Here is a 25846-nt window from a genome sequence, read left to right on the forward strand (position 1 = left end):
AGATAAACCTGCGAGAGGGTCGCTGGAAAACAGGAGCGCTGGCATATTTCTGTATCATCTTTTCATACATTAAGGGGCAATGGACAAACATCGCTCTGTGTGTATGGCAGTGCCAATAAGCCTCTGTGGCAAAGCTTGGCTCATTATTTTACTGTTCATTTTGGATTGGTACCAGAGGAGTTACTCTTATAGCTAGTGCATGCTCTTCAAGAGGAATTGTGTGGCTCTTCATGAGGAATACGCATTTCTCTTCCTTTGGTTGAACTGAAAGGTCTATTTATCAGAGATGCTTAGTTTAACTGCATTTCAGATAGTTTTTAACAATTAGTGCTTTTTATATTAACAATGAAATATGTATAAAGTATTGATAAAATGGAGTTAAAAGTGAAGTGCCCAGGGTATGAAATACGAGTAAAAAATTAACTTTAAATAATTTCCAAAAGTGTCAAGAATAAGTCTAAAATCAGAAAAGATTGCCAGGGTTGATAGGAATCTTTAAATAAAGGTCAACACCAAAAGGCGAATATTCTGAAGTAATAAATTATACAGATGGATGCGGTGGCACCATGCTGTGCCACTGTAATATGGCAATTTATGCATAATTTTACCATTATTTTGTGATTCCACTTTGCTTATGTATGTGTAAACTTTCCTAGGCACTCATTCTGACAGTAACCCCCACTCAAGACAGCAGTGAAGTCACGCTTTAGTACAGATTATTTTTGTTCTTATTTTTGTTTTTGTTTAGCTTGTTTCTGTAGTCACCTACAACTTTTATTCTGAAATCAGTAAAACAGCATGAGAAGCTGACATTAAACATTAACAATAGATATTTTATATGTGTAGGTCTTCTGCCATAAGAAGAGTCTATTTAAAGTGGCTAAATGTGATCATTCAAGCTAATATATCCAATAAGTGCATTTATTAAATTAGAAATAGTTACAAATGCTTTTTTTGTACAAAATGCATATTTTTGGCGGTATGCTACTTTGGAATGCATCTGTAGAATGTATTTTATTCTTTAATCAGAAGACTTGCTTTGCCAAAACTTCATATATAGATTTATTGGAAGTATTGGGAAACTTCTTAAACTTAATTCTCCTTTCTTTTGAATTTTGACAAAAGAACTATCTTTTTTTTTTAAACTGTAAAATAATTTTACTATCATAAACTGAAGTAGAAGTATTTTTTATAAAATACTTGAAGTCTGAAAGCTGACAGTAATTATATATCTTGCATGTTCATTGCGCACATGTACTTATTTTCATTGAAATGGAAAATTTAAATTTAGACTATGGCTGTCCAAATTACCTTTATCAGCAAAATGGCCTCTACTCACAATTACTTACAAAGTAGGAAGAATTAGCTTTTTTAGTCAATGCACAGAGTTTAGTAGTCTATTTTTCACCTTGTTTAGACTAGAAAGCAACTTTCAAGAAATTTGTTTAGTTTATTAACAACTGTACTTGAAATATCACGACGGGCACAATTTATTGTTCTTCATTACTTCCTTTCAATGGCTGCAAGCAAGCAAATGAAATTTCTTTCTGCTGTGTGAGGAACAAAAATGTTTGTGAGTTAGGAACTTCAATTAGAAACAAAACTGACTTGTCTTTGCATCCTGCTTGATGTAGTGGATTGTATAATTGTGATAGTCTGCAATATAGGTAGCTACATGTGACATTTAAAAAATAAATTTAACATAGTATGTCACTTCAGTATATTTAACTTGCAGCTAAATTTGCTTAGAGCAAAGGCAGACACGCGGTAGTAATTCTGTACTTGTCCCAAATAACTAATGTAATCACGGTGCTCTGGGTGAAGACCTGGCTGAAGGGCAGAGCTCAAAGGGTTGTGGTGAATGGGGCTACATCTGGCTGGCAACCGGACACCAGTGGCGTTCCTCAGGGTTCAGTGCTAGGGTTGATTCTGTTCAATATTTTTATCAATGATCTGGATGCAGGAGTTGAATGCACCATTAGCAAGTTTGCTGATGTTACCAAGCTGGGAGGTGCTGTTGACCCTCTTGAAGGACAAGAGGCGTTGCAGAGGTATCTAGATGGATTGGAGCATTGGGCAATCATTAGTGATTTATTTAATATTTGAAAATGTAACAAGTTGAAATGCTGGATTCTGCACCTGAGATGGAGTAACACCAGGCGCAAGTATAAATTGGGAGAGGAGTGGCTGGAGAGCAGCCCTACAGAAAGGGATCTGGGGGTGCTGGTCGACAGCAGGCTCAACGGGAGTCAGCAGTGTGTCCTGACAGCCAAGAGGGCAAACCGCATCCTAGAGTGCATCAAACACAGCATAACCAGCTGGTTAAAAGAGGTGATTATCCTGCTGCAGAGGTTGTGGAATCTCCTTCTCTGGAGATATTCAAAACACACCTGGATGCGATCCTGTGCAAGCTGCTCTAGGTGAACCTGCTTTGGCAGGGGAGGTTGGACTAGATGATCTCCACAGGTCCCTTCAAACCCCTATCATTCTGTGATTCTGTATTCAGCATTGGTGTGGCCTCACCTTGACCACTGTGTGCAGCTCTGGGCCCCACAATTTAAGAAGGATGGTAAAGTCTTGAATGCTTCCAGAGGAGGGCAACAAAGCTGGTGAAAGGGCTGGAAGGAATGTCCTATGAGAAGCCACTAAGGAAGTTGTGTTTGGCTAGTTTGGAGAAAAGTAGTCTGAGGAGCAACCTCATTGCTCCCTATAGCTTCCTGAGGAGGGGAAGTGCAGACGGAGGTGCTGAGCCCTTCTCCCTGGTATCCAATGATAGGACGTGTGGGAATGGCTCAAAGAATGTGTTTTTATAAAGAAAGACAGTAGGAATGTCTTATTTAGGCTTTAACAAAGACTTCTTGTCATATATTTATCCAAAATAATAAGACATTAGCATTTCTGCAGTTGTTTTCATTTACACCATGGCAACGTCATACTTGAGCCTGTTAGCTAAAACCCATTAACAGAATGTCTGTGAGCCTTTTTGGAGGAAATTCTGCTAAATATATAAAATCCATGTAGCAGGTTAGTTCTGTTAGCTCTAGCAATAACCCATGCAGGTGATTATCACAACTTTCCAATAGTAAAAGTGCTACAATAAACATAGTGTGTGTGGGTACTGCTTTAGAAACCGTTGATTTGTACTGGGGTTTATCTGTATTTATTTGTTACATTAAGAAATTATTTAAGTTGCAAGTTATTTAAATTTGCTCACTGTATTTCCTACACATTAATCTCACTTTTTTTTTTGCTTTTGAGTGAATGCAACCTTTACATGTTCTTTCCTTATACTTCTTCGCCTTATTAATTTAATATTGTCTTATTTTTACTACTGACACTTTATTTTTGGAAGCCCTTATGTTATTTGCAGACCTTGTTTCTTGTAGTCTTGCCCCAAATAATTTGTAGCCGAAGAAATTAGTATCTAATCATTTCACTTTATAACTTTCTGTATTTTTTTGTTGTATATTATAAAGCTCTGACCTTAATCTTTCCCTAAGATAGCACAACTGAGAGCAGTTGTTTAAGCCATCTAGAGGCAGAAAACTGAATCCAATGTAATGTTCAAGTAGTCGTTTCTAGTCTGGGGACTTCCACTTAGTTGTAAGAGTCTGCATGCACCACCACGTTTTATTTGCTTGGAATTGGAGGAGTGTTTTATTTTTTCAAACAGTGCATTTGATGCTTAAGGACTTCAGAAAAGTTGGAGTAAAATGTCTCTTTATTCTGTCTTCAGAGCAAGTTCATAGGCACTTGGATCAGCATGAGGTGAAATACTTGCAATTTGCTTTCCGTTGGATGAATAACCTGCTGATGAGAGAAGTCCCTTTACACTGTACCATCAGGTTGTGGGACACATACCAAGTAAGTACTTTTTTAAACCTCCATAACTCTGATAGTGTGTTTTGGACATGCCAGTATGATTGTGTGTGCTTTTTCTTGAACCGTTGGTTTTAATGTCATCTGAGAGTCATCGTAATAAGAGAAAAAGACTTCGGTGATCATTATGGTTTAGAAACATTTAATGTCTTCAGTCTTCTTGCCCTTCAAAACCAAACACTTGATGTCATGAAAATTTATGGTAGTAAAATGAACACTCACTCAAAGCATGGGTTAGTGTCAATACTCCCTTCTGTCTCTTCAGAGAAGCAAAACATTGAATTGTGCTTAATCAATGCCCTCCATCAATTCTGAGTTGCAGGCTTCTTACTGCCTGTCTGCTTAACTGCTCAATCCAATACTAGCTTCTAGTCTCCAGTTGTCAGCATTCATCCTTCTGTTGTGTATTCTGTCTTACTGCTTGTCCGGACAAAACTCCTTATGTCACTGACCTCTAGTTGAGGTAATTATTTTTCCTCAATCATTTCTTACCTGACTGTCAAATGAAGAAATTGATATCAGAGAAAAATTGTTTACCTGTTCTTAGTTCTGTTACTTGATGTTCCAGTAGCTTCTGGTAACAATTTTTAACTATATATTTGAACAATATGCTCTTATCTGCTGTCTTTGTTGTTGAAATTAACGGGGTTGGGGGTGGGGGAAGATTATAAATTCTGTAAGAATTTTCAACTGAATTAGTTTAATAAATATAGGAATAACTAAAAATTTCAATGTCTCATGTAACATTTTTAAATACCAGTCTATTTACATCTGCTCGTTACGTAGCAATGTTTAGTTAGTTTCATAGACTTTAATGCCGGAATGTCCACTTAGACCATATATTCATATGTCTAATAGAGGGTTAAGAATTGCCTGCTATTCATTTAATCAGTCCAGTACGTTGTTTCGGTGAAGTGTGTTTTGTAGAAGGGTATACAAATCTGTTAAGAAAATGTTAGGAAATGAAGGATCTATCACTTCTACCATTAATCTGTCCTAAGAGGTGGTATCCTTGCAGGTTTTATTTGGTTGTTCATCTTCGACAAATTTCAGAATAGAATTTGGCTATTGCTTCCATCTGGGGTCCTTTTATCTCCCCCTTGTCTCATTATTCATTTCAATATCTGTTATTACCTGGCATTTTCTTCCAGTGGAAAATATTTGTCTTTGTAAGATGTTTCTGATAAGCTGAAAGATTGAGCTATTTAAATGTTTTACTGTAGCTAATTTCTCTCATTTTGAATAATTTTTGTTGCTATTGCTGCAGCATTTCTAACTCCTGAAGGTTTTTTACCATGCTAACTCTAGCACTGCATTTGGTATTTGATTAGTGTCATCAATGTGCTAAAATGATGTAAAAGCTCTTCCTTAATTCACCTAACCACCCATACGTGTCCCAGGAGTAGCAGTTTTTGCCCAGACTTCACTTTCAGCTCATCTGTGAGCTATGATTCTATGAAAATGTTGAGAAATTTCTTTTGACAACCAAGTGTGTGGTTATTTCTCGCACTAACTTGCCACGCGGAAAGGATCTTTATTCATAATAAGTGGCTCTGATTATTTAATTCCGATTTTGAGCAAATTCTGTTGCATTACAGTAGTTCTCGATAATATTTAAAAGCTTAATACTTATGTATTTACATGGGATTTCCAAGTGTATCTTTTAAGTGAATGTTTCTCATACCTAAATGGGATTCTCATACCTAATTGGGGTTATTTTTGTGTATTAAACATGCTTAAGGAGTAATTCTGTGTTTTGACGTGGCAGGTGCAGCAGGTCTGTGCTGTTTTCTAGGTTTTGTTATTTAGCAGACTGTTCCTGGGTTGGTGAATGGTGTATTTAAAGCCAGTGAGAGTATCTTAATGTAGACAGTCACCTATATGGCCAGCCCTTTTCTGAAGCAACCTCAAGCAATTCTACAGGTTGCTAATCAGATTTCAGTTGTGCTTGTACCAAATTTATTATCAACCTATAATATGGATTTATCAACCTGATAATGTAGACAATAAATGCAGTGAACCTACGAGAGCTGGTAAAGTTTGTGCAAAGTTTTTGCTAAAGTGTTAAGCAGTAACATTATAGATTTTTACACAAATAACTTGTCAACAAGCCATTCCATTGCATATGATTTCTAACTTTGTCATTTACAACTGTATTAGCAGTGATGCTTTCCAAATGGAAAACCCACTTTAGGGGTGGAATTTGTTCAGTTAGTTTTATCTTCCAATTCATATTAACTGTAAAACTTGCTACAGGCCAAAATGTCATTTAGAGATACATTGGTAAAGGAGTTTTTCAGAGGGTCTAGCTATGGATGGACCTGTGATGTTGGATTTGAAAGACAGATGTAAAATTAGTAAAGGCAAAAATATAATAGAGGATCTTATTTTTGAAAGAAATTTAGCTTTCCAGATACAGATGGAAGGACCAATCCTGCTAATAATTGTAAGGGCCTGGATAGATCCTTAACTGCTTTTCTCACTGTACTCAAAGACCGATGATGGCTTGCTTTTGCTACCTCATCTATCCTAAAGCAGGAAAGTAAGAAAACATGGGGATTTTCCTTAAATTTCCACACCTATTCCTTCTGCTATTTTAGTGGCTACTCGGGATGTGCATGTATTGACTTTTTCGTCCTGATTTTCTTGAACTACTGTAAACAGAAATGCCTTTAACTGCGGCATAAGTTCAGAGGGAAGATGAACTAACCACGTTGCAATGTAGTATTAGCCACAGCATGGACTACAGGCATCCCTACACTGCTGATGTGAGGGCTTTTGCTCAGCCTCTACCTGTCGTATGGCTCTCAGGAAGGGATGGGGCATTTTGCAAGGCACTGCTTAGAGGCGGCGCTAGTCCCAGTGCGCAGCATGATTTGCAGAGGGCATGGGTGCAGTGCCAGAAGGAGGGTCAGGATAGGTGGGACAGTCGGATTCCTTCATGTGGAAGGAATGGGAAGATAGGGGGAACTGTCAGCTGCTTTCATGTCTGCACCACGAGTGCGTTCTAGCTCCCCTATCTCCTGCAGAAATCCAGGTTGATGGTGGATGGCTTCCCTCCCCTCCCAAGGGTTAGAGAACAGCGGCTTCTCTTGAAAGAGAGGATCCTGCTGCTGATGTTTTCAGAGAAACAAGCGTTTTGTCTCTTTTTTCTTCCCCTCTCCCCATCAAAGCTGAAATAATACCTTGTCTCGCTGAGCTACACATTTTCCTCTGTTTGCAGTGGAAAGATAAATATTGTGCTGTCTCCAGCTTAAATTCCATATTGGTCATTCTCGGAGCAGGCCCCATTTTCTGATGAACTGCAACAGGGGATTTTCAGGGCAATGACAGCACACTTAAATAGTCTGCTGTTATGTATTTCCTAGCGCAATAGGTAACTGTTGTCAGGAGCTGTTAGAATTGCATTCGGTCTCTCAAAATTTGTTGCACTTCCATTGACTTCGGTGAGAATAGGATTGCACGCTTAAATGGTGTCCATCTCTGTCTCGGTATGTACGGTAGCAAAGGTGCTCTGGCTGGTGTCATATTTTCTGTCTAGTTTAATTTGGGATTCATCAGTCATTTGTTAGGCTCTGTGAAGTAAATCAATGAGCATATAATCCAAAATACCTGTACCTGAGCTAGTTAAAGTTGAGAGGAAGAGAAATTTGGAAAGATTCCCAAATCCTCACTTCAGTAAATACTCTGGTATTCTGTAACTGTATCTATGAAATCCACTGAAATATATCAGTGTCTTCCATAGCAGAACTTTGTAAAGTAGAAAAATTAACGACATTGTGCATCTTGCTTACAAAGGTTATGTTGTGAGAGCTTCTTAGCCATAAATATTTAGTTTGGTTTATTCTTTAACCTCAATTGTATTTTAATGGGAGTGGATTATTCCACTTTTTCACTTATTTGGCCTTTGCTATTGTTGTTTTTTTGTTGTGGTTTTTGTGGGTTTTTTAATATTTATGCTGAAAATACTGTGTAAATTCTTTCAAAATAGAAATTGGTTGTTGTTACGCCCAAGGTACTCAAATCTTAAATCTGTAGAACTGATTAATATGAATGTTCATAGACTTTGTCAAGTGGAAAAGATTCCACAAACCAAAATAGTATAACATAAGACCTCTGTTTTATCTTTTTATTCTCTCTTGCCTTTTTGTTTTACATTTTGTCATATTTTTTGGCATAAAGGATTGGTAAAATGAGATAGCGTGATGGCTGAATTATTCAGGATATATGTGTTTAACATATTTCTATGGACTTACGAAAGGCAAGTTAGTTTTATATTTGTTCCTTGCCAGAGGGGCATTTTGACACTAATTTAAAGATTGCTTTGTGTATTTGAAACTGACTTCTGTCGGCTTCTAACTCTGACTTAAACAATTCAACATCCTGTATTAGAAACGCTGGGGGTATCTCCATGCTTGGTGTTTGTGCTGTTCTACTCTAGATAAATATTGTAAATGTTTACCATCAAAACCTCAGAAAGTATCCTTGCTTCAATTTAAGACACTTTACTGAAGTTTGCATCAAGTTTTTATTTTGCTTTATTTTATTTCTTAAAATGTGTGTTGTCCTTGAGGCAGTTTTAAGATCCGCTGTGTTTATGTAGCTGCGTATTTCTCTGTTGGGTGGGGGGAGAAAGCAATGCCGTTACGTTGCATCCATTCTAAACTCTTCATCCTTGACTAGAAATGGCAACATGTCTTGAAAGTCAGCGGTTGTACACCAATGCTTAGGGCAGAACAGTGTTTAATTTTAACTATCGGTATTTTTAAAATCCTTAAATATTGAGTTCAAAACTACACTTGTTTTCTGGGCGGTTTGGAGCCGGAAGGAAGTCTTTAACAATGCCATCAAATCATCCTGATACAAGATAACATGGTGTTATACTGACTGGTGTTTTAAATAGCCTAAGAATTTTTGTTGGCATATAAGTACTTCATTTTATTTACTTTTCACGTAGAATGGAGTGCATGTATTTTTCATTACGGTGTTTTCCTTCTGATCTGATGTTCTTACATGAATTACCTTTTTGTGCTGCCTTTTGTGCGGTGATTTCTCTGTGTAAGTAACTCTGTAGTAGTACGTAATTGGCAGAAGAGACACTGACACAAGCTCCATAGCTAAAAACTTGCTCAGTAAAAAAACCCCACAATTGTAGCAGCTATGTATATTAGTTTTCAATTTTAAATACGTGGTGGTAAGTGCTGTGTGAATGTTTAGAGTTCAAGCGTACAACCTAATATTTAGTCCTGCCAGGAAGCTTTTTTGTTTAGTACCACTTGCCTGACTGCTGTATGCCGGCGCACCAGTAGGCTGATGGAGTGGCAATGAGTGATGCGCTCAGACTCACAGGATACGCACTGCAAAACAGGCAGGTGAGACAGGCTCTGTTTGCAGTGCCCTGGTGTCCTACTTTACAGCTTTACCCTGTTCTTGTGTGAGGAAAACTTTAGTGTTACCAAGATACCCTGAGGCTTACTATGGAAAAGAAATGCAAATTAAAGCATATAACCCTACCATGTAAAATGCAAAACAGTTACAAAGTTTTACAGAAGGTATAGGAAAAGGCAAATAATAACACTGATAGAATTTGACAACATTGGTAAGTTGATTTACTGTCTCACTGCTGAAATAGGTTTTTCTCCTAGTTCCTGTTACCTCCTACTCCTTGGCAGTATCTCTTAGTTTTCTGCAGATTAGCTCGATGAGGGGGCTGATGAGTGCCACAGCCAATGCAACGGAGAGCGGATGAGAGAGCAGAAGCTGTGTTTTAAACTCTAGTGTTAAATCAGAATGATTGCTTGTCCTTTTCCAGCTTATTTGCCGTCTTTTCGTAAGATTTTATTTCTTGGTAGATAGTACGTTTCTCAGGTTGCATCCATTAGACAAACATCAGTAGAGAGCAGCCATTGCCAGTGGAACCTACTGGCTTATGCGTCTCTTCCTGAAGTCCTGCAGGTGGGTCCAGGTGTGTTTTTTTCCTCCTTGAAAATTAATGTGTCGTCTTCATCCAGGAGGCTGATGCTTCCTTTGCTCAAAATAAACATTATTTAATTTTTCTGGATGTAAGTCTGTTTTCGTTAGACCAAGTATTATCATATGTACTTGGCCAATCATTTGTATCCTTTCCTTCTTTAAGGAGGGATGGAGTTTATATTCCCTCTCTTTGACTTAGCGTTCGATTTTTATTGTCATGTATCTCATGTTGGCCGTCATATCCTCTATTGCCCAGTATGGTAACAAACATCTTTGTTTCCCATTTGTTTATTGGTATCATTTATGTATCTCATTACTAGTTCTTGATCAAGGGGATTTTGTTTAAAAGTAGACATCTGCTGTTAGATTTTAAGAAACAACATTGGCATGATTTTGCAGAAGTGCTGAGGAGCCCAAAATCTCTTGAAGCTCATGAAAAGCTGCAGTAGCACAGGTTTTCTCTTTATCTAAATGGAAAAGTAGAGGTCTAACTCCAGGGGCATGTTAAAATAAAAGTTTGGTCACAGAAATTGTAACACCACCACCTCCTGCCAAAAAAAAACCAAAACAAAACAAATCAAAAAAGAGGTGGGAAAAAAGTTATATGTAATAATGTTATTTGTCTGGCTATCAAACATTGAAATTTAAGAAATGTTCAAAAATGCAGTTATATTTTTTCCTGTGTTTCCATTTTCTTACATAGACTCAATCAGAGATTTTGATTCCCTGAACGTGAGAATGATTTAAGTCTGTTTTTCAGTAGAGTTGTCTTGTGATTAGTATTTATTTAAAAAAAAAATAAAATCAATTAAAGTTGAAACAGGAGTGCATTTCTCAAAAGACACCAGAGAATCTATACAAGAAAGATATTATTACTAGTCTGGTCTCTATCAAAGCCTTAAGCCACCTGAGACAAGAGACTCAAAATACATCTACTGAAAGCAGATTTAATTTTTCATGGTCTTGAATATTTTCCTTTTTATGGCAGTTCTAACATCTCTTTTCCATATTGAGTCCGTGATATTAAGTAGACAATTGTTCTCATCCTTTTCTTCAGCAGGAGCATAAGACTTCTCACTGTCCCAGCGGTCTGGTCTTTTTTGGTTTTTTATACAAAGCATGGTTTGGACCATTAAGGTCATTGAACCAGGTTAGGTTAAATGGACGACAACAAACATTTAGAGTGAGAGCAAAAGAGTGGGGAAGGTATATACCCTTCCATCTTCTACTACTCAGAAGCTTTATTTTATATCTCTGTTTTATGTTTTTTTTTAAAAAATGCCTATTGATTATTATTAAATATGTATCTAATTGTTTTAAAATATACTGTTTAAAATATCCTGTGGCAGTGATTTTTTTGAATTTCTTTTTGCAGCCTGAAAAGAAATTCTCCTTTGATTTAACAAAAGATTCTTTTGAATACACTTCCACGTATTTCGTTGATTATGAAAAATTGTGTCAAATCATTCTTTATTCACTTTTTCCCCATCACTTGTTTCAAAACTGTTTTCTATCTCTGTATGCAATCACCCTTTTTCCAAGCTGAAAATATCTGTACTTACAGAAGCCATTTCAGGTACTTTTGTGCTTGTCTTTCTTCTCTGCAGCCTTTATGGTTTTACTATAAATTTTATTTCTATCATATACTAAATCGAAACTTCTTCAAGAGATGAGCATGCCATAAATCCTTAGAATGAGCTTAATTTGTTTTCTGTTTCTTTTTTTTTTATTTCTGTATTTATAATTTCTCGTGGCTTTTCTCCTGTTGAATGTGAGTGCTTTCAGGTATCTGTTCACAGTTAGTCCAACTTGTCTGTCTTAGTGGTTAATGTCAAGGACAACATCAGGTATGTCTGCTTTGCAGTGTTTTTCCCTCTGTGGTGTATATCCAGACTGAATTTCACTTGCCATTTTATTGTTCAGTGACATGACAGCTCTCTGCAACTTTATGCAACCAGCTTTGTTTTTTACCAGTAAAAGCTATCCTAAATAATTTTGCATGTCTTTTTCAAGACCGCTTAGTAATTTAGTGAGCAACACAGATCCTATTCTGTTATTTTTGTCCTTCTAATTCATGAATGCTTTCTCTCTTGTTCGACAGGAATTTAATTTTACAGTCTTGCTTAGTGACCTTGTTAAAAGTGTCTGGACATCTGAATATTTAATATCCAATTACTAATATATGGGTAGGATCGTGTCTTTAAGATTTCTAGGCATTTGTCAATTTGATTGAAACTGGCCAGTGGGTTAAATGCTTCTGGAATAGGGGAGATAGACGTAGTGGGATATAACCTTTCCTACCCTGACATAAAATGTGAATGTGAGAGTTTAATTTTCTTAGGAAATGAAGGTAAAAGTACTGTGTGACTTGGTAGTGATTCTTCTTGTCCACCTGCCATATACTGTCAGAGAAACTGGCTCCTGAATTCAAAACTGTCAGTGGCCTCTGGAGCCTGTACTCAGGTTGTGCCTCCCCCTTTGATTCCGCCACCTCTTGTTTTCTCTTGGGGATTTTTTTTTTTTTTTTTTTTAGCTTCGTACCTGAGAATTGGAATTCACTGTCCTGCTGTCTACTGAACCCAGCCTTCATCTCGCTCACTTTCACTACAATTCAAGAGCACCTTTTCATGTTGTTTTCTTTCAAAGTAAATCTAAAAGTAGGATTTAAATCAAATTTAGTTCTTGGACACCACAGGAGGATGTGAACACATGAGAGAAGGACTTTTACTTGCAAGACTGGCAATCTAAACACGTTCCTGTTTAAACAAAATATCCTTATTCTAACTGTGCATTTCTTTAGAAGCTTCTAGATCCTTTTGTGTTCAGCAAGGCAATATTTTCCCTTATGTCAGTAGACTCCTGATCCATAAAGCTTCTCTTCAACTTAAGCAATTGAAAAGTTTTTATACTTTTTGAATCTTTGTCAGGCAACTGACTGTCATCACCTTCTACCATGTGGATAGTTATCTTCTGGGATAACTTTGTTGCCAAGGCAACCTCCTATTGACAAGAGTTGTGCTCATTAGGACTTTATTGTGTCAGGCAATTATAATTCAGTGGTATAGCACTGAAGTCAGTGACCTCTTATTGTTTATCTTGTGCTAACTGCAATCTGAAATAACATAAAACTCAAAGAAAAGAAGGTAAGAGTGTTAGTAAAAAAAGGAACTGGACTGCTTTATCTTGAACTGTATATATAACTTCATGTTCAGTCTTTAACATGCATAAGGATTATGTGCACAATGGAGAAAAAACAAGATGCTGAAACAATAATTCAGCTTTTCAATGTGACCTTAAAATACACTCATTCACATTTGTATAAGCTCTCAGGTTTTCTCCTAGAAAAGAAGAAAGCCAAATGCTATTTGTAGAATTATAATGATATGTATATATATATATATGATTGATACTCTTTTGTTGATCATCCAGGTCTAGTTTGTTAGTTATTCCTATTTATTTTGCAGTTTCTTACTGAGAGACAGGGTTCTCAAATTCCCAGTGAAAGCAGACTAAGTGGGTCCTTATTTTGGGCTGGACCACAGTCTTGCACAGAGCAGTATGCAGATTCAGATCCCTGTGATCTGCAGTTGTATATCCTCACCCTCCCCCATCTTGTATCATATGTTTTGCCTCATCAAGGATTTTAAAAAAAAAAGTTAACTTCCTCCTTCCATCAAATAAAATCAGCTTTCTACCTTTGCCAGCCCTTTACTTCTCCTGGTTGGGATCTTAGCCATATCATTTAATACATCTCATCTGCTTAGCCCTGTCTTTATTTTCACATTCTGTCTTGGCCTTGCAGGAAGAATCAATCACGGCGCTTTCTGTATCTCTGCTCGAATCCTGTGGTACAGCCGAGCAGACTGGGGACCATGAGAGATGTGTGTCAGGTTACTTCTTGGGAGTAAAAGCCTGTATAGTGGTGTTTACCTTAACTCCAAGAAATATGCACTTACACTAGCAATTATAAAACTGGCAGTAGGTGCTTGTATGAGATGCTTAAATATGACTCCCCATAAAAGTTGAAGTTATCATGAAGAACAAATGCATGCCTTTAAATGGATTTGCATATTACTCACCAGTACATGGGAATTTCTGGGTTTAGAGGTCTGTCAGATCGGAAACTCCGAGGTTACTAATCTCTGGCCTTCCTACCTGTGGGGTGACTGTGAACAGCAGAGGTGGGGTTCGGTTTGAGATATAAATGCAAAAATATTGGTGTTTTACTGTAAGTTTTTGTGTGTGTATTTAAGCTTCCATGATAGAATCATAGAATACGCAGTGTGCTTGCAGACAAGTAAATTTAGAAATTTTAATTTCAAAATGGAAGCTCTCTGAATTTCTGCAAAAAGTGAGTTAAAATTCCTTTCATAATATTCAAAGGGACCTTTTTATCATGTGAAATTCTGGGCCACTAGATCAACTGTTTTTAATGTAAGTAAGTGTGGATTGCAAATACGTTTGTGTGTTGCCAATATTTGTCCATTTTTCTGTGGTAGCTTTCATTGATATCAGGGAAGATTCAATGTGGAAAATAAAAGAAGGAAAAAGATGTGTAGCCGTGCTATTTTATGAGGAAGGTATTTAGACGTGCAAAAAACAATACCAAATCAAAACTCAGTGATGTGCACACAGAAGCCTGTAGGTTTTTCTACGTTCAAGTTCTTAAGGCAGCTTCCAGAACTATTGAAATAGATGGTAATTTTCCTGTGGCTAAATGGAATTTGATTGTGAATGCAGAGAGGATGAGATAAAGTACTTTCTCTTAACTTAAAGAATGTGAGTAATCTCATTGACTTCAATAGAACAACTCATGAATTTAGTTAATTAAGCATGTACTCCAAAGTGCTTTATTGATCAGGATCTTGATGCATGACTCTATAGGATGATAATAGAATGTTAGATACAGTCTAGAAAACAGTTTGGCTTCCTTCTAGCTACCTTGAAGTAGTCAGTGTTTCTGGAAGAAGGCTTTAATAAAATTAATATTGTTCTTAAAGACCAAAGTCTGAAAGAGAATCATGTTGCTATAGAAGGAGAGAAATGAAAATTGCCTTTCTCGCATCCATATGCTCTTTAATTTTGTGCATCTTTTAGATTCTGTACACACCAGACTTCCATAACATTTTTACGTAATTTCAAAGGTAGTTTTAAAAGTGTCTGCAGTCCCCATATATTCCCTTAGTTTCTCATTTATATTTATATTTCTAAAAGTTCTCAGCAGTGACCAGTGACAGGACAAGAGGTAATGGGCACAAATTGAAACACATGGAATTCTATCTTAACACAAGAACACTTTTCCATCCTGTGAGAGTCATCAAACACTGGCATAGGTTGCCTAATTTATGAGGTTTCCATCCTTGGAGATATTCAGAAGCCATCTGGATATGGTCCTAGACAACCCAGTCTAGGTGACCCTGCTTTAGCAGGTTGATTAGACTGGATGATATTGGATAATCTCAGGAGGTTCTTTCCAACTTAAATGATTCTGTGATTTATATTAGACATAATTTAAATGAGGATGCGTTAAGAATATCTGCTTCATATCTGTTTTGCCTGTGCAGATTGGGAAGTCAGGAACAGAATTTATCACATGCTTTTCAAAAAAGAGTTTTCTTGCAATTGATTGGAAGACACGTGTCCACATTTGCTACTTGACACACTAACACTTACTTCTGCCTTTGCTTCCACGTATGCCATTGTCCATTATTTCCTCACACCGATCCCGTGCTTTTCTGCCCCATAATGAGCTGAATCATCTAGAATGGCAAAGGTGAACGTCTTTCAGATGAGTGAGCTGTCAGAGGCTTCCTGGCACACTGAACTGTCCATCTTCACCGTGATTTCACTGTTGCTTTGAGATGATGTAACTTTTGTCTGTTGGGTGATTTTTCACCTAGATGAGTTTAATGATCTGGCTCTTTACATGACTACATAACCCTTTATGTTGGCATAAATGAAATCACATAAGTATGTGCAAGGCGGTGAGCTAGGTGCAATTGCCTTTTCAGCAGCAGCCTATGCTTATGTTGTCCTAAAGCAGCTGTGGAACTCCATGTTGTGAAGTTTTTCATAAAGCTGTCTTTATACATGGATTAGTTCCCTTTTCCTTTTATAGGAAGTCTGGATTTTTGGGGGGGATTTTGCATAGCCGTGTCTTCTCTTCATGTGGAGATACGAGCAAAACCATTCAGCCCATCTGTCTCATGTAATAGACACAATAGCTAATTGTCAGAGCAAGGATGCCTGTGTAGAGGTGAAGTATTATCAAGTACCATTCAAATACAAGACATTTTATTGAGTTCAACGTGGCATTAAATGACTTCCCATTACATAGCAAATAAATTATTGTAGGTATTCCTTAAAGTCATCATGTGGTTCTACTTACAAATTTATATTCCTGTTCCTCTAAAAGAAGTGTTAATGGTTCCTCAATGAGGAAACTCCTTTGTTAGTGCTACTTATGTGAATAGGCCAACAGTTTCTAGATTAACTGATTTTCTGCTCTGGATATTTTTTTAATAAAGTGGCATGGATAAAGGGGGAAATATACGTGGCTTAAGAAAGAAATAAAATCTTGTTCAAAATGCCTTGTGCTCTTTTGCTTTACTGAAGGTTTTTATTACTATCCCAGATATTCAGTAAAGTAGGCTAGGTTAGTTAAATATGTCGGATTTTAATCTCTTTTGACTATTGTTTCAGCTGCTGTTGAATGTATGTTCTCTGAAAATGGTACTCCACAGTTTCTGTTGATTGAATAGATATTCTCTCAGTTTGCTTAGACCTAACTTAAGTCTCTGACTGATCACCTCCCAAAGTATCACTACTGGATATGACACTATCGGAATTTAATTCCGTTATTTTCATAGTCTGAGTCACACAGATTCACGTAATCCCGATGTAACATCAGTAATATCAGTGTTTATGAAAAGTAGGTCATTCTCCACACACAGTATTGTTAAATGTTCGGTATTGTTAAATGTTGTAGCCGGTTTTAGTTCAGTTATTCCTGGTTTATCTCAACAAAATTGTTCCAATGTCTACGTAACTTCCTGTTTATTTTCAGTTATTAAATTTCATTTTATAACTGCCAATAGAGCAATCTAAAACTAGTATGTGAAAGTCGAAGAGACTTCTTGATTTTAGCTATACGCAATGAAAATTCTGTAAGCCAGATGCCGGCTGTAGTAATAGATGGCTGGAAGTTTGTCTTCAGGGCATTTGTTCATGACAAACTGGTTCACTGTTAATGAAGAGTACCTTTGACGATGCGATGCGTGAAGCACAGATCCAGGCTATTGAGTGCTGTCAGCTGCGTGGTTTTTACAACCGCATGGATTTCACTTAGACTACGAAAGTAGGCTTCCTTCACTACTTTAAAAATAGATTGTTATTATTAGATCTTAAGCATTTTGAAAAAAAAATTCAAACCCATTGTAAGCATCGTTTTATGCAATAGAACAAAATAATTGCCACTGTCTTTGCAGGGTGTTGAGTTAAAATTGATTCAGTGTGAGTTACGCTTGCGCGTTTCTCCTTTTCTGCCTTTAGGTACTATTTAAAAATAATAAAAGGAAAAAGAAAAAAAAGAAAGAAAGGGAAACACTCCACTACAGGCTTTCTTATCTGAACGTTCTTTGAGCTTACTCATTCAGGGTTTTCTTCGCACATCCCTAATATCCTTTAAACGTGAGAGTTGGTGGACACAATACTATTGCATTCTGTTTATGCTTGTGTTTGTGTCATGGATGCAGGGACTCTCTTGTGTAGGTTGTGAGCAGGGATGCGGAGTCAGTGTTTAATTCACGATTCCCAGGGGAAGAAGCTGGAACTCTGCAGGGCACCCCTGCAGCACAGGATAGAGCTGCTCCTCTTCCCGCAGAGCCCTTCCTCACTGAGCTTCACTTATGTGCCAAAGAGACTATGCTACAAGTTCAGGTTGTTTAGTTTAGTCTTTTAAAACTGGAATCTAATTAGTTCTCTTTTCTCAAGCTCCCGTTGTTAGTTACACTGATTATTAGTGTTCAAGTGAACACTAACAATTAAACCGTGGCTGGCATTTGATTTTTTTCCCCTTTTGTTTCTGATATCTTATTGTTGTTAAAACGTGAACAAATGGAAAATAATCTTTACGTGTTGTACAGTTCTCTGCTTCCTTGTTTCAAATTTATTCAAGCATCCATAACTGACACGTAGTTGATATAGTTTACCTTAATGTGCGTATGCGTGATATTTCCAACTTTGAACAATAAAAATTCTAAAAACAAATCAGAAGTGTTTACAGATGTAAGATGAACAGTTGAATAAAAATGCAAGCATTTTGTTACTTCTGTAAATAAACAAAAAAATCGGAAATAATACTGTATATATGGTTTATATTATTGTGCATAATAGATTTCTGAATAGTAGAAACTCCATCCAGGTAAGAAAGAAAATAATTTACCATCAAATAGACTTGAAGTTCAGAAATCTGCAGTTGATACCACTTTACAAAACAGGGCAGGCTCAGTACCATATGTAAAATAATTAGTACGTATTCATGACAAAATTCATCTATGTACTGCAGAACATTCACTGCACTGAAGATTAGTAGGTGGAAGTGTGTGGATTAACCTGATTTGCTTCGAAGCAGAGTATTTTAGTGACAAAGCTTTTCAGCAGCCTGCACAGAAAAATCTATTAAGCTTTCAAAATAATTTTTAACTCTTTTCCACTGTGCAAGATGTAGTACCTAAATTCACACACAACCTTGGCAGGGAAAGAAAGGACAAACTACTATTCAGCAAATCCAGTAAAATCCAGTAAAAATAGCTTCTTTGTAGTAGCATAGATACTTGTAGGGGGATTATGAAATCGGTATAATTACTGTTTGTTTCTGGAATGCACAACATCATTAGAACTACATGAAATATTAAGAACCTTATCTCCTTTTGTCTCTCCAGTGCCTTAGCTCCTAGTAGTGGTCACTTCTTCCTTAATATTCCGGCCTTTCTTGTTTCCCTGATACACGACAGTCTTGTGCTTTGCCCTGCCGCTTGCATTGCCCTTGACTGTCTATTTTGAGAGCTATTCTGCCCTTTCTTCCAGTCTCACAGGGCTTCTTGGTCCTTTTTTACTTTTTCCATCCCAGTCATGGGTGATCTGAGGCTTTCATACAACTTCACTGTCAGCTTATGCTGATGATTTGCATATCGACTTTTCTTTTTTTCACCCCTGACCTGACTCCCTCAGTTAAGATGTGCATTTCCGACCATCTGTATGACAGTTCTCCCTAGAGAGCTGATGACAATTACTGATACCAAGAATAATTCTTTTTCCTCCTGAAAGCTCTTGGTTCTCTTATTTTGTAACTTTTTGTTGTAGATCCTGCATAGCTTTTTTTTGTTCAACATATTTTTCTCTTACATTTTCCGGACTATCTGTACTGTACTTTCCCCTCACAGAATTTCAAAAAGCCCAATTCTTATTCTTGTTTTGAACTTTTTGTTTAATATGAATAATATGAATCTCTCTAAATCAGATAGAATATGTAATTTGCTTTTTCTGCCATTACTCAGATCTTCCATTATTCAGTTCCTTCATTTTCTTGCAGTTTTTCTCTGTAAGTGTTCTCGTGGTTATCCCAATTTAGGTTTTCTTCTCCCAGCAGTAGTTCGGGAATTACTGATCAAAAAACTCCAACTATTTCAAAGTGTATATGAACCTGTACTAAACTTTGGCTCTTCTGTGCTTAATCGGGATTAATATTTTTGTAGTGTGAAAGTGAAGTAATACTACGTATGCTGCAGTATGCAGGTGAATATGAAGAGATTCTGAAGTGATGCCTAACGTAGCATCAGTTTTGGACAGTGGTTTTCAAATTAATTCAAATTTCAAACTAATTCTAGACTGTCATTAGTAAGCAGTGTTCCATTAAATCTTTACTGCCTTTAGCTGTTAAGATTTGTTTCAAAACTACAAAAAACTTCAGCATAGGAATCTTCAGTTTGACACTGGTTCAGAAAGTAAGTTGTCCTTCTGATTACTCAGATCCCTGAACAGAGTGTAGAAAGTGCACTAGAAAGCACAGTTTGTGAAATATTAGCTTATTGTAGTGGTTATTCCGATTAAATGTACAAATCAGTTGTTATACCTGCACATTTTGAATTTATGAATTGATTTCATACTACTATCTCTTAATTTTTATTTTTTTTAAATTTTGACTAGTCTATTCACGTACTCGAGAAACGTTATGAAATTCAACAAGGGCAAGTGTGGGGTGCTATACCCTACAGTGTAGCCCTACCCCTGCAGTGTACCCCTACACCCTAGAGTGCAGGTCTCTCCACCAGAGACGTGGTGGAGTCTCCATCTCTGGAGACATTCAAAACCCGCCTGGACGCGTTCCTGTGCACCCTGCTCTAGGTGACCCTGCTCTGGCAGGGGGTTGGACTAGATGATCTCCAGAGGTCCCTTCCAACCCCTACCATTCTGTGATTCTGTGATATGCCTATGAAAGAACATTCATGTCTCTATTCAACTTTTTTTGGCTACACCCTAATCCATTTTCACTGTGTGTTTAATAAAGCAGTTAACAAACTTGCACAAGGGAGTCAGTGGGTAAGATTCATTTCAGGTTACTCAATTTTCTTCAGCAATGTTCCATAGGGTAGTAATATCTTTCAATGAAGTTAAAATAAATCTCTCTAAAGCACTCACTGAAGACTAAGTATAATGTCTAAATCACAACCTGAGCGTCATTACTGTGCTGTCATACTGTCATGACTTTGTAAACAATGAAAGAGTTTACAAATAAAATGAGAATAGCTGTTGTGGGAAACATATCTTGTGGAGACAGTGACACCACATCTGCTATTGCAGTTTTTGAAAGGCACGACTGTGGTGGTAATTGAAGGAAGATAAATTTCAATTCAAGCTGTAGGTATTGGGTTAAATGCTGGAACTGTATTTTTCCACAGTAGAGAGAGGAAAAAATAGGACTTTATTTCTATTTATTAAAGAAGTTTATTGTAAGAATAGTTTTCTTTATATAGCTTTCTCAGTTCATGTTAACCGTGGTGTTTGAGAAATACTGAATTTAGAGTTCATGCAATCAGAGATAAGCTGAACTGTGTGTTGCTAGTGAGTGGCACAAGTTTGTCATTCATGTATGGTGACAGAGGTTGCCAAAAATGCCTTTAGGAACTTGATTTGAAGAGAGATTATGAAATGAGTTTAGAAAATCATACCTTTTTTTTTTTTAAGTGCCTCCGGTTGAACACTCCAAAACTGGTAATTCGTGAAGTTGAACAATAGCCTTTTCTACACTGTTTACAGCGTGCTATATGCTGAATTTAGTTGTTTTTGTTTTGAATGGTTGAATGTTATTACACCGAAGATAGCTCAGCCCACTTTAACAAAGTAGTAAAGTACAGATGTATTTAGTTGATTACTGAGATATCTTTTTATTCCAGTTGCAGGGGTTCCAATGCTTTAATTTCACCTTGGCTAGCTTTTTTTTCTCCATTGTCTTAATCAGCACTGACAATTTACCAACCTTTCTATCTTTGTTTCCAAGTCCTCTTGATTGCAGCCTTTATCTTTTTCTCCCTGCGCCCCGAAATTAAAGGTCTTTTCTCTGTCAAGAACCATTAAGTTGTTCTTTAAAAGACATAATTTTTACAGCCATGGAAATGAGAACTTCCAACTATTTTGAGTCATGTTGTGTTAATAGGCGTGCTTCTGGTTTTGCAGCTGTGTACTTGTAGATGCTTATAGGCAGTATCCCTGCAGTCGTGTGAGGTGACCTTGATTTATGTGAATTAGCACGTGCGGCTCATGAATTCTTCAGTTCCCATTTTGATATGCTGACACCTTCTAGGTTGTTTGGATTCTGTGTTTATTACGCACTTCTTTCCAAATTCTTCTCTTGGGAAGCAAGATTCAGATGCAAGTCTGCATGCACGTGCAGCAAATGCAACTCTGCGTTTTGGTTTGGATTAGCAGTGCAGTTCTGAAGCAAATTCCCCTTTTGTCCTCCCCTGCCTTCTATTGGTTTGGTTCATGGGATATTTTTGGTGTTGAATCCTTTCTGAGGAGATTTAACGGCACCCTCTTTTTCAGTTATGCACCAAAAAAGGCTCCAACACATAATGTCCCCTAACAGGAACATACATGTGTCAAGGCAATGATTTGGACAGCTTCGAACCACGTGAGTGGTGGGAACATTGTATTTGAAGGCTTAAGGCTAAATCTAGTCTGAAGTAAAATCAAAGACTAAATTGAGAGTGAAGATGCAAATCTTTCTACATTTAGTGTAGCTGTAGAAGCCTCTTCCTGAACTGCTCTGATCTTCTCATCATCTCCTATTGCCCTAAGTTATTTGCTAACGTAAATGCAGACATGAGCTTTCCGATAACTCTATTTAGTCCATCTCACATCATCCTGGATTAAGTAGGGGCTATATCAAGGCCAATGGTGCATTTTCTTATTATATGGACATCACTGCAGTCCATCAGATGGCTCTTAGTCTGTAGCTAATGTCACTCAGTGCATCTTCAACATCTGCTGAAAAGATTTGAAAGTTGTGCGCGTTTTTCCTATAGTCATTTCAGACTATTTGTGCTTGGTTAATAAAAGTTCAAATATATCTAGTTTTGTTGTCATTGTTGTATCACGATAGAATCACGGGGTGGGTGTCATTGTGCAGGATAAAATTCATCATGTATTTGTGCAACCATAAATCAGAACCTAGTCCATTGTTTATTATCTTTACTATGGAAAGTAAGGCTTATCTAGAAAATGCTCAAGTTTTGTCACAATCTAGAAAATTGTGTTGTGTTGATAATGGAGTTGCGAACAAGGAGGAGCTGTTCTTCACAAGCTCCAGACTTGCCAATAAGGATCTATCCTCATTGCAATTTAAGTACCATAGGCAATATCTGTCCTGCTACTAACCTCGTGTTCTGATCTCCCTATGCCAAGGTGAGATTGGTTATGACAGGATGGTTATAAATCTGCGAGGTTTGTGCTATAGCTGTACCTGTTTGCAAGTTAATTTTATTAATTAATGGGTTATGAATCAACTTTTAAAATACAAAATTTAGTAAAACTCAGTGGGGAGAGGAATCAAGCAACGTTTAGATAAGGTTATGACTGCCAGAACAACAAATGCAAGAAGGCAAAATTATAATAGATCGTTTCATTTTCTGCAACTCTTTGAAACAGACTTGTTAATCATTGCCAGACACGCTTGGTCAGTTGTTTCATCTTTTGAACTTTATAGATATTTTTAATAGAAGACAGAACTACAGGATTATATATTCTTATTTACAACATAGTGTGTGGCTATAGAGTACAGAATATACTTTATTTACAAACTATGTTGTAAATTTTTCAATTTGTGACTTAGTAATTTTTTCCTGTACAGCTCAACAATTCCAATAATTGTCATGTTATTTTCCATACATGAAACTAGGTACAAGTTCCACGTACGTTTTTTAAATATAAACACATCTTCACAGACAAGCGTACAGGTAGTTATGCTTAAGTTTTGCTAATTTATTCTTCTGTGAGAGGAGTGTGTTTATAAATGCCTTCATCCGTATTCAGTGTGTTCCAGTTCTTTTTCCATGCAAATTTGCATTGGAAAGATGTGATATTGGTGCTTTTCAATTTAAATGCAGTAGCATCCACTAAGGAAGTTGCAGTACCTTGTATTTCTAAAGGGTGGCACATGTTGTTGACACTGATGGATTGTGTTAATCTAATCAAACTGTCAAAGCAATCCTTCTTACAACGTTCTTGTTCATAAACCCATTAAATGTTTGAACTTGTTAGCCTTTTATGCCTTTTCCGCAGCAGAAAGTAAGCATGGATAACAGTCAAAGGGAAAAGGATTTAGAAATGAAAATATTCGGAAAGACTTAAATGGCAAGCTGGTATGTAGCTGTGAGAAATGAAAAGGAAAACCAGTATCATGCCAGTTGCTCATCAATAATAATTAAAATATAGTTCGTAAGCTTATAGCTGATACTTTAAGAAGAGCTAAGGTACATATTTTGTAGACTTTCTAATGTAGCATTTCAATCAAAGATACTTTTCTTTGAGGACAGGTGATTTGCCATGATTCATACAAAGTCCACATTATCTTCCTGTGTGATGATCTTTTAGCCTGCAGATTTAGTCATATTTAAAAACAGAGCTTCATTGTAAACGGTTCTTTCCTAATTTTGCTGCGAGGCTGTATTTTCTCCTACTACCTAAAATTGAGATTTTTTAATTTTTTTTCTTTAAGAGGGAGTTTGGTAAGAATTCCAGAAAACTTTGTTATAATCTGGAAATAATTAGAAAATAATAACAGCACCTATAACATTGTTTGAGATAATTCTGTTTAAAAATGAACTACAACAGAACTATCTCTGGGTATTTGAAAATGTCTTTTTTTACCCTTGTTTCTTTGAAAGTGCTTGAGTCTGGTGTCATTTAGTAGATTTTTTTGATATTAAAATTCACTCAACTGTAATTAACATTATTTTTAATTGGTAACTCTATTTAAATTGAAAAAAAATGTATTTTCTCAGCTGGACTAAGAATTTCAATGGAAGAACAAAAGAAGAGATAAAAGAAAAAGGCACATCTGAGTGTCATTTTATCCTAGTATACTTTAGATATACTTAGTTCCTTTAACTCTATTTGTCATTACTTTCTGTTGAGTTACGTTACTTCAGAGACAGCACAGAGGAAACATTAAGAGTTGTGGTAATTTATTCTTAAAATAGGAAATTGGAAAACAGTTGCACAGAAATATTATTGTTGGGAAGAAGATTACAGGGTTTTAAAAAGAATGCTAAATATGATTCAAGATAGTGTCCAGTTAAAGTATCTTTGATGAACCTTTTTTGTTATTGTCATAATACAGTTGTTCAATAGTTATCAATTCACAGAAGTCAGTGCAAGCCCCTGAGAAACATTAGTGGAAAGATACATTTTGATATAACAGTACTTCTCCTTTTTTTTCACTGTGAAAGAGCATACTCTGTTGGTTATAAATGTAAAAAAAGTCATTGAGTTACTTTCAAATGCACAGTAGATGGAGTTGAAATAAAACAGATTTTCCTTTATTTCATACCTCAACAAAAGAGTATTATCTGGTAGCATAACAAATAGAAAGTTTTCAGATTAAAATACTATTTTTATCTTGATGCACAGGAAGCAGTGTAGACATCTGTGTATTTTTCTTATATGTTCTATCTTTATTTACATTACGTAAATGTTACATATTTAGCTTTGAAAGTGTCATTGTTTAGTATCTTCGCAACTAATCAGGAGAATAACAGGATAAGAAAGTCTGCAGCTGATAACAGCTCATTCAGGGTAAGCATAGAAGTGAACTTAAGAACCAAGAAAAGCAGAAAGACCTTCTGAGACAGAGTGATAGTGACAAAATGGCACTTGGAATTCCCATTCATGTAAGTGCAAAGTGACACATAAAGATTTTGGGGAGAAAAAGGAAATTATGTTTTTGTATGTAATCATTAACCATAAACTGTATGTTGACACTTAGGAACAAGAACTTGAGGTCCTAATACTTCTGTCACAATGTTAGAATGGAGAATAAGAGCCTAATTTTGCCATTATATAAATCCACAGTGTTCCTGTGGCAAGGGGTCAAGGTTGAAGGAGTTCAAGAGTGAGTAAAAATGAAGAATTGCTTCTTCTGAGGACTCTTTACCCTGGTAAAAGAAGGCTGAGAGGGGAGTGAGTTGGTTGAGTACAGGTGTACAAAGTACGCGTGGCATATGGAAAAGTTTAGTCACAGGTGTCAGGTTCAAACCTGAGAAGGTGCTTTTTTTCACAGCACACCTGTGGAGCACATGACCACAGCTCTCTGTGCGTCCTGACTTTTACAAGGATTCAAAAGGCGACTAAGCAAACTTGTGAGATAAAAATCTGCTATTAAGTGTTAAAACAGATTCCAACAACTGGCTCAATAAATCTCTGTGCCAAGGTGCCA

General features: G+C 36.7%; 1 protein-coding gene across 2 annotated transcripts in view; it reads left to right on the plus strand.

Moving 5' to 3' along the window:
• Positions 1 to 25846, plus strand: part of TBC1D22A (TBC1 domain family member 22A) — a 181851-nt gene that overhangs the window by 95454 nt on the left and 60551 nt on the right. For both annotated transcript variants that reach the window (XM_074586261.1, XM_074586357.1), the window contains exon 11: positions 3737 to 3864. In XM_074586261.1, coding sequence (XP_074442362.1) covers positions 3737 to 3864 — 128 coding nt within the window. The remainder of the gene's footprint in view (positions 1 to 3736; positions 3865 to 25846) is intronic.

This window comes from Larus michahellis, chromosome 1 (assembly GCF_964199755.1).
Source record: "Larus michahellis chromosome 1, bLarMic1.1, whole genome shotgun sequence".
Classification (NCBI taxonomy): domain Eukaryota; kingdom Metazoa; phylum Chordata; class Aves; order Charadriiformes; family Laridae; genus Larus; species Larus michahellis.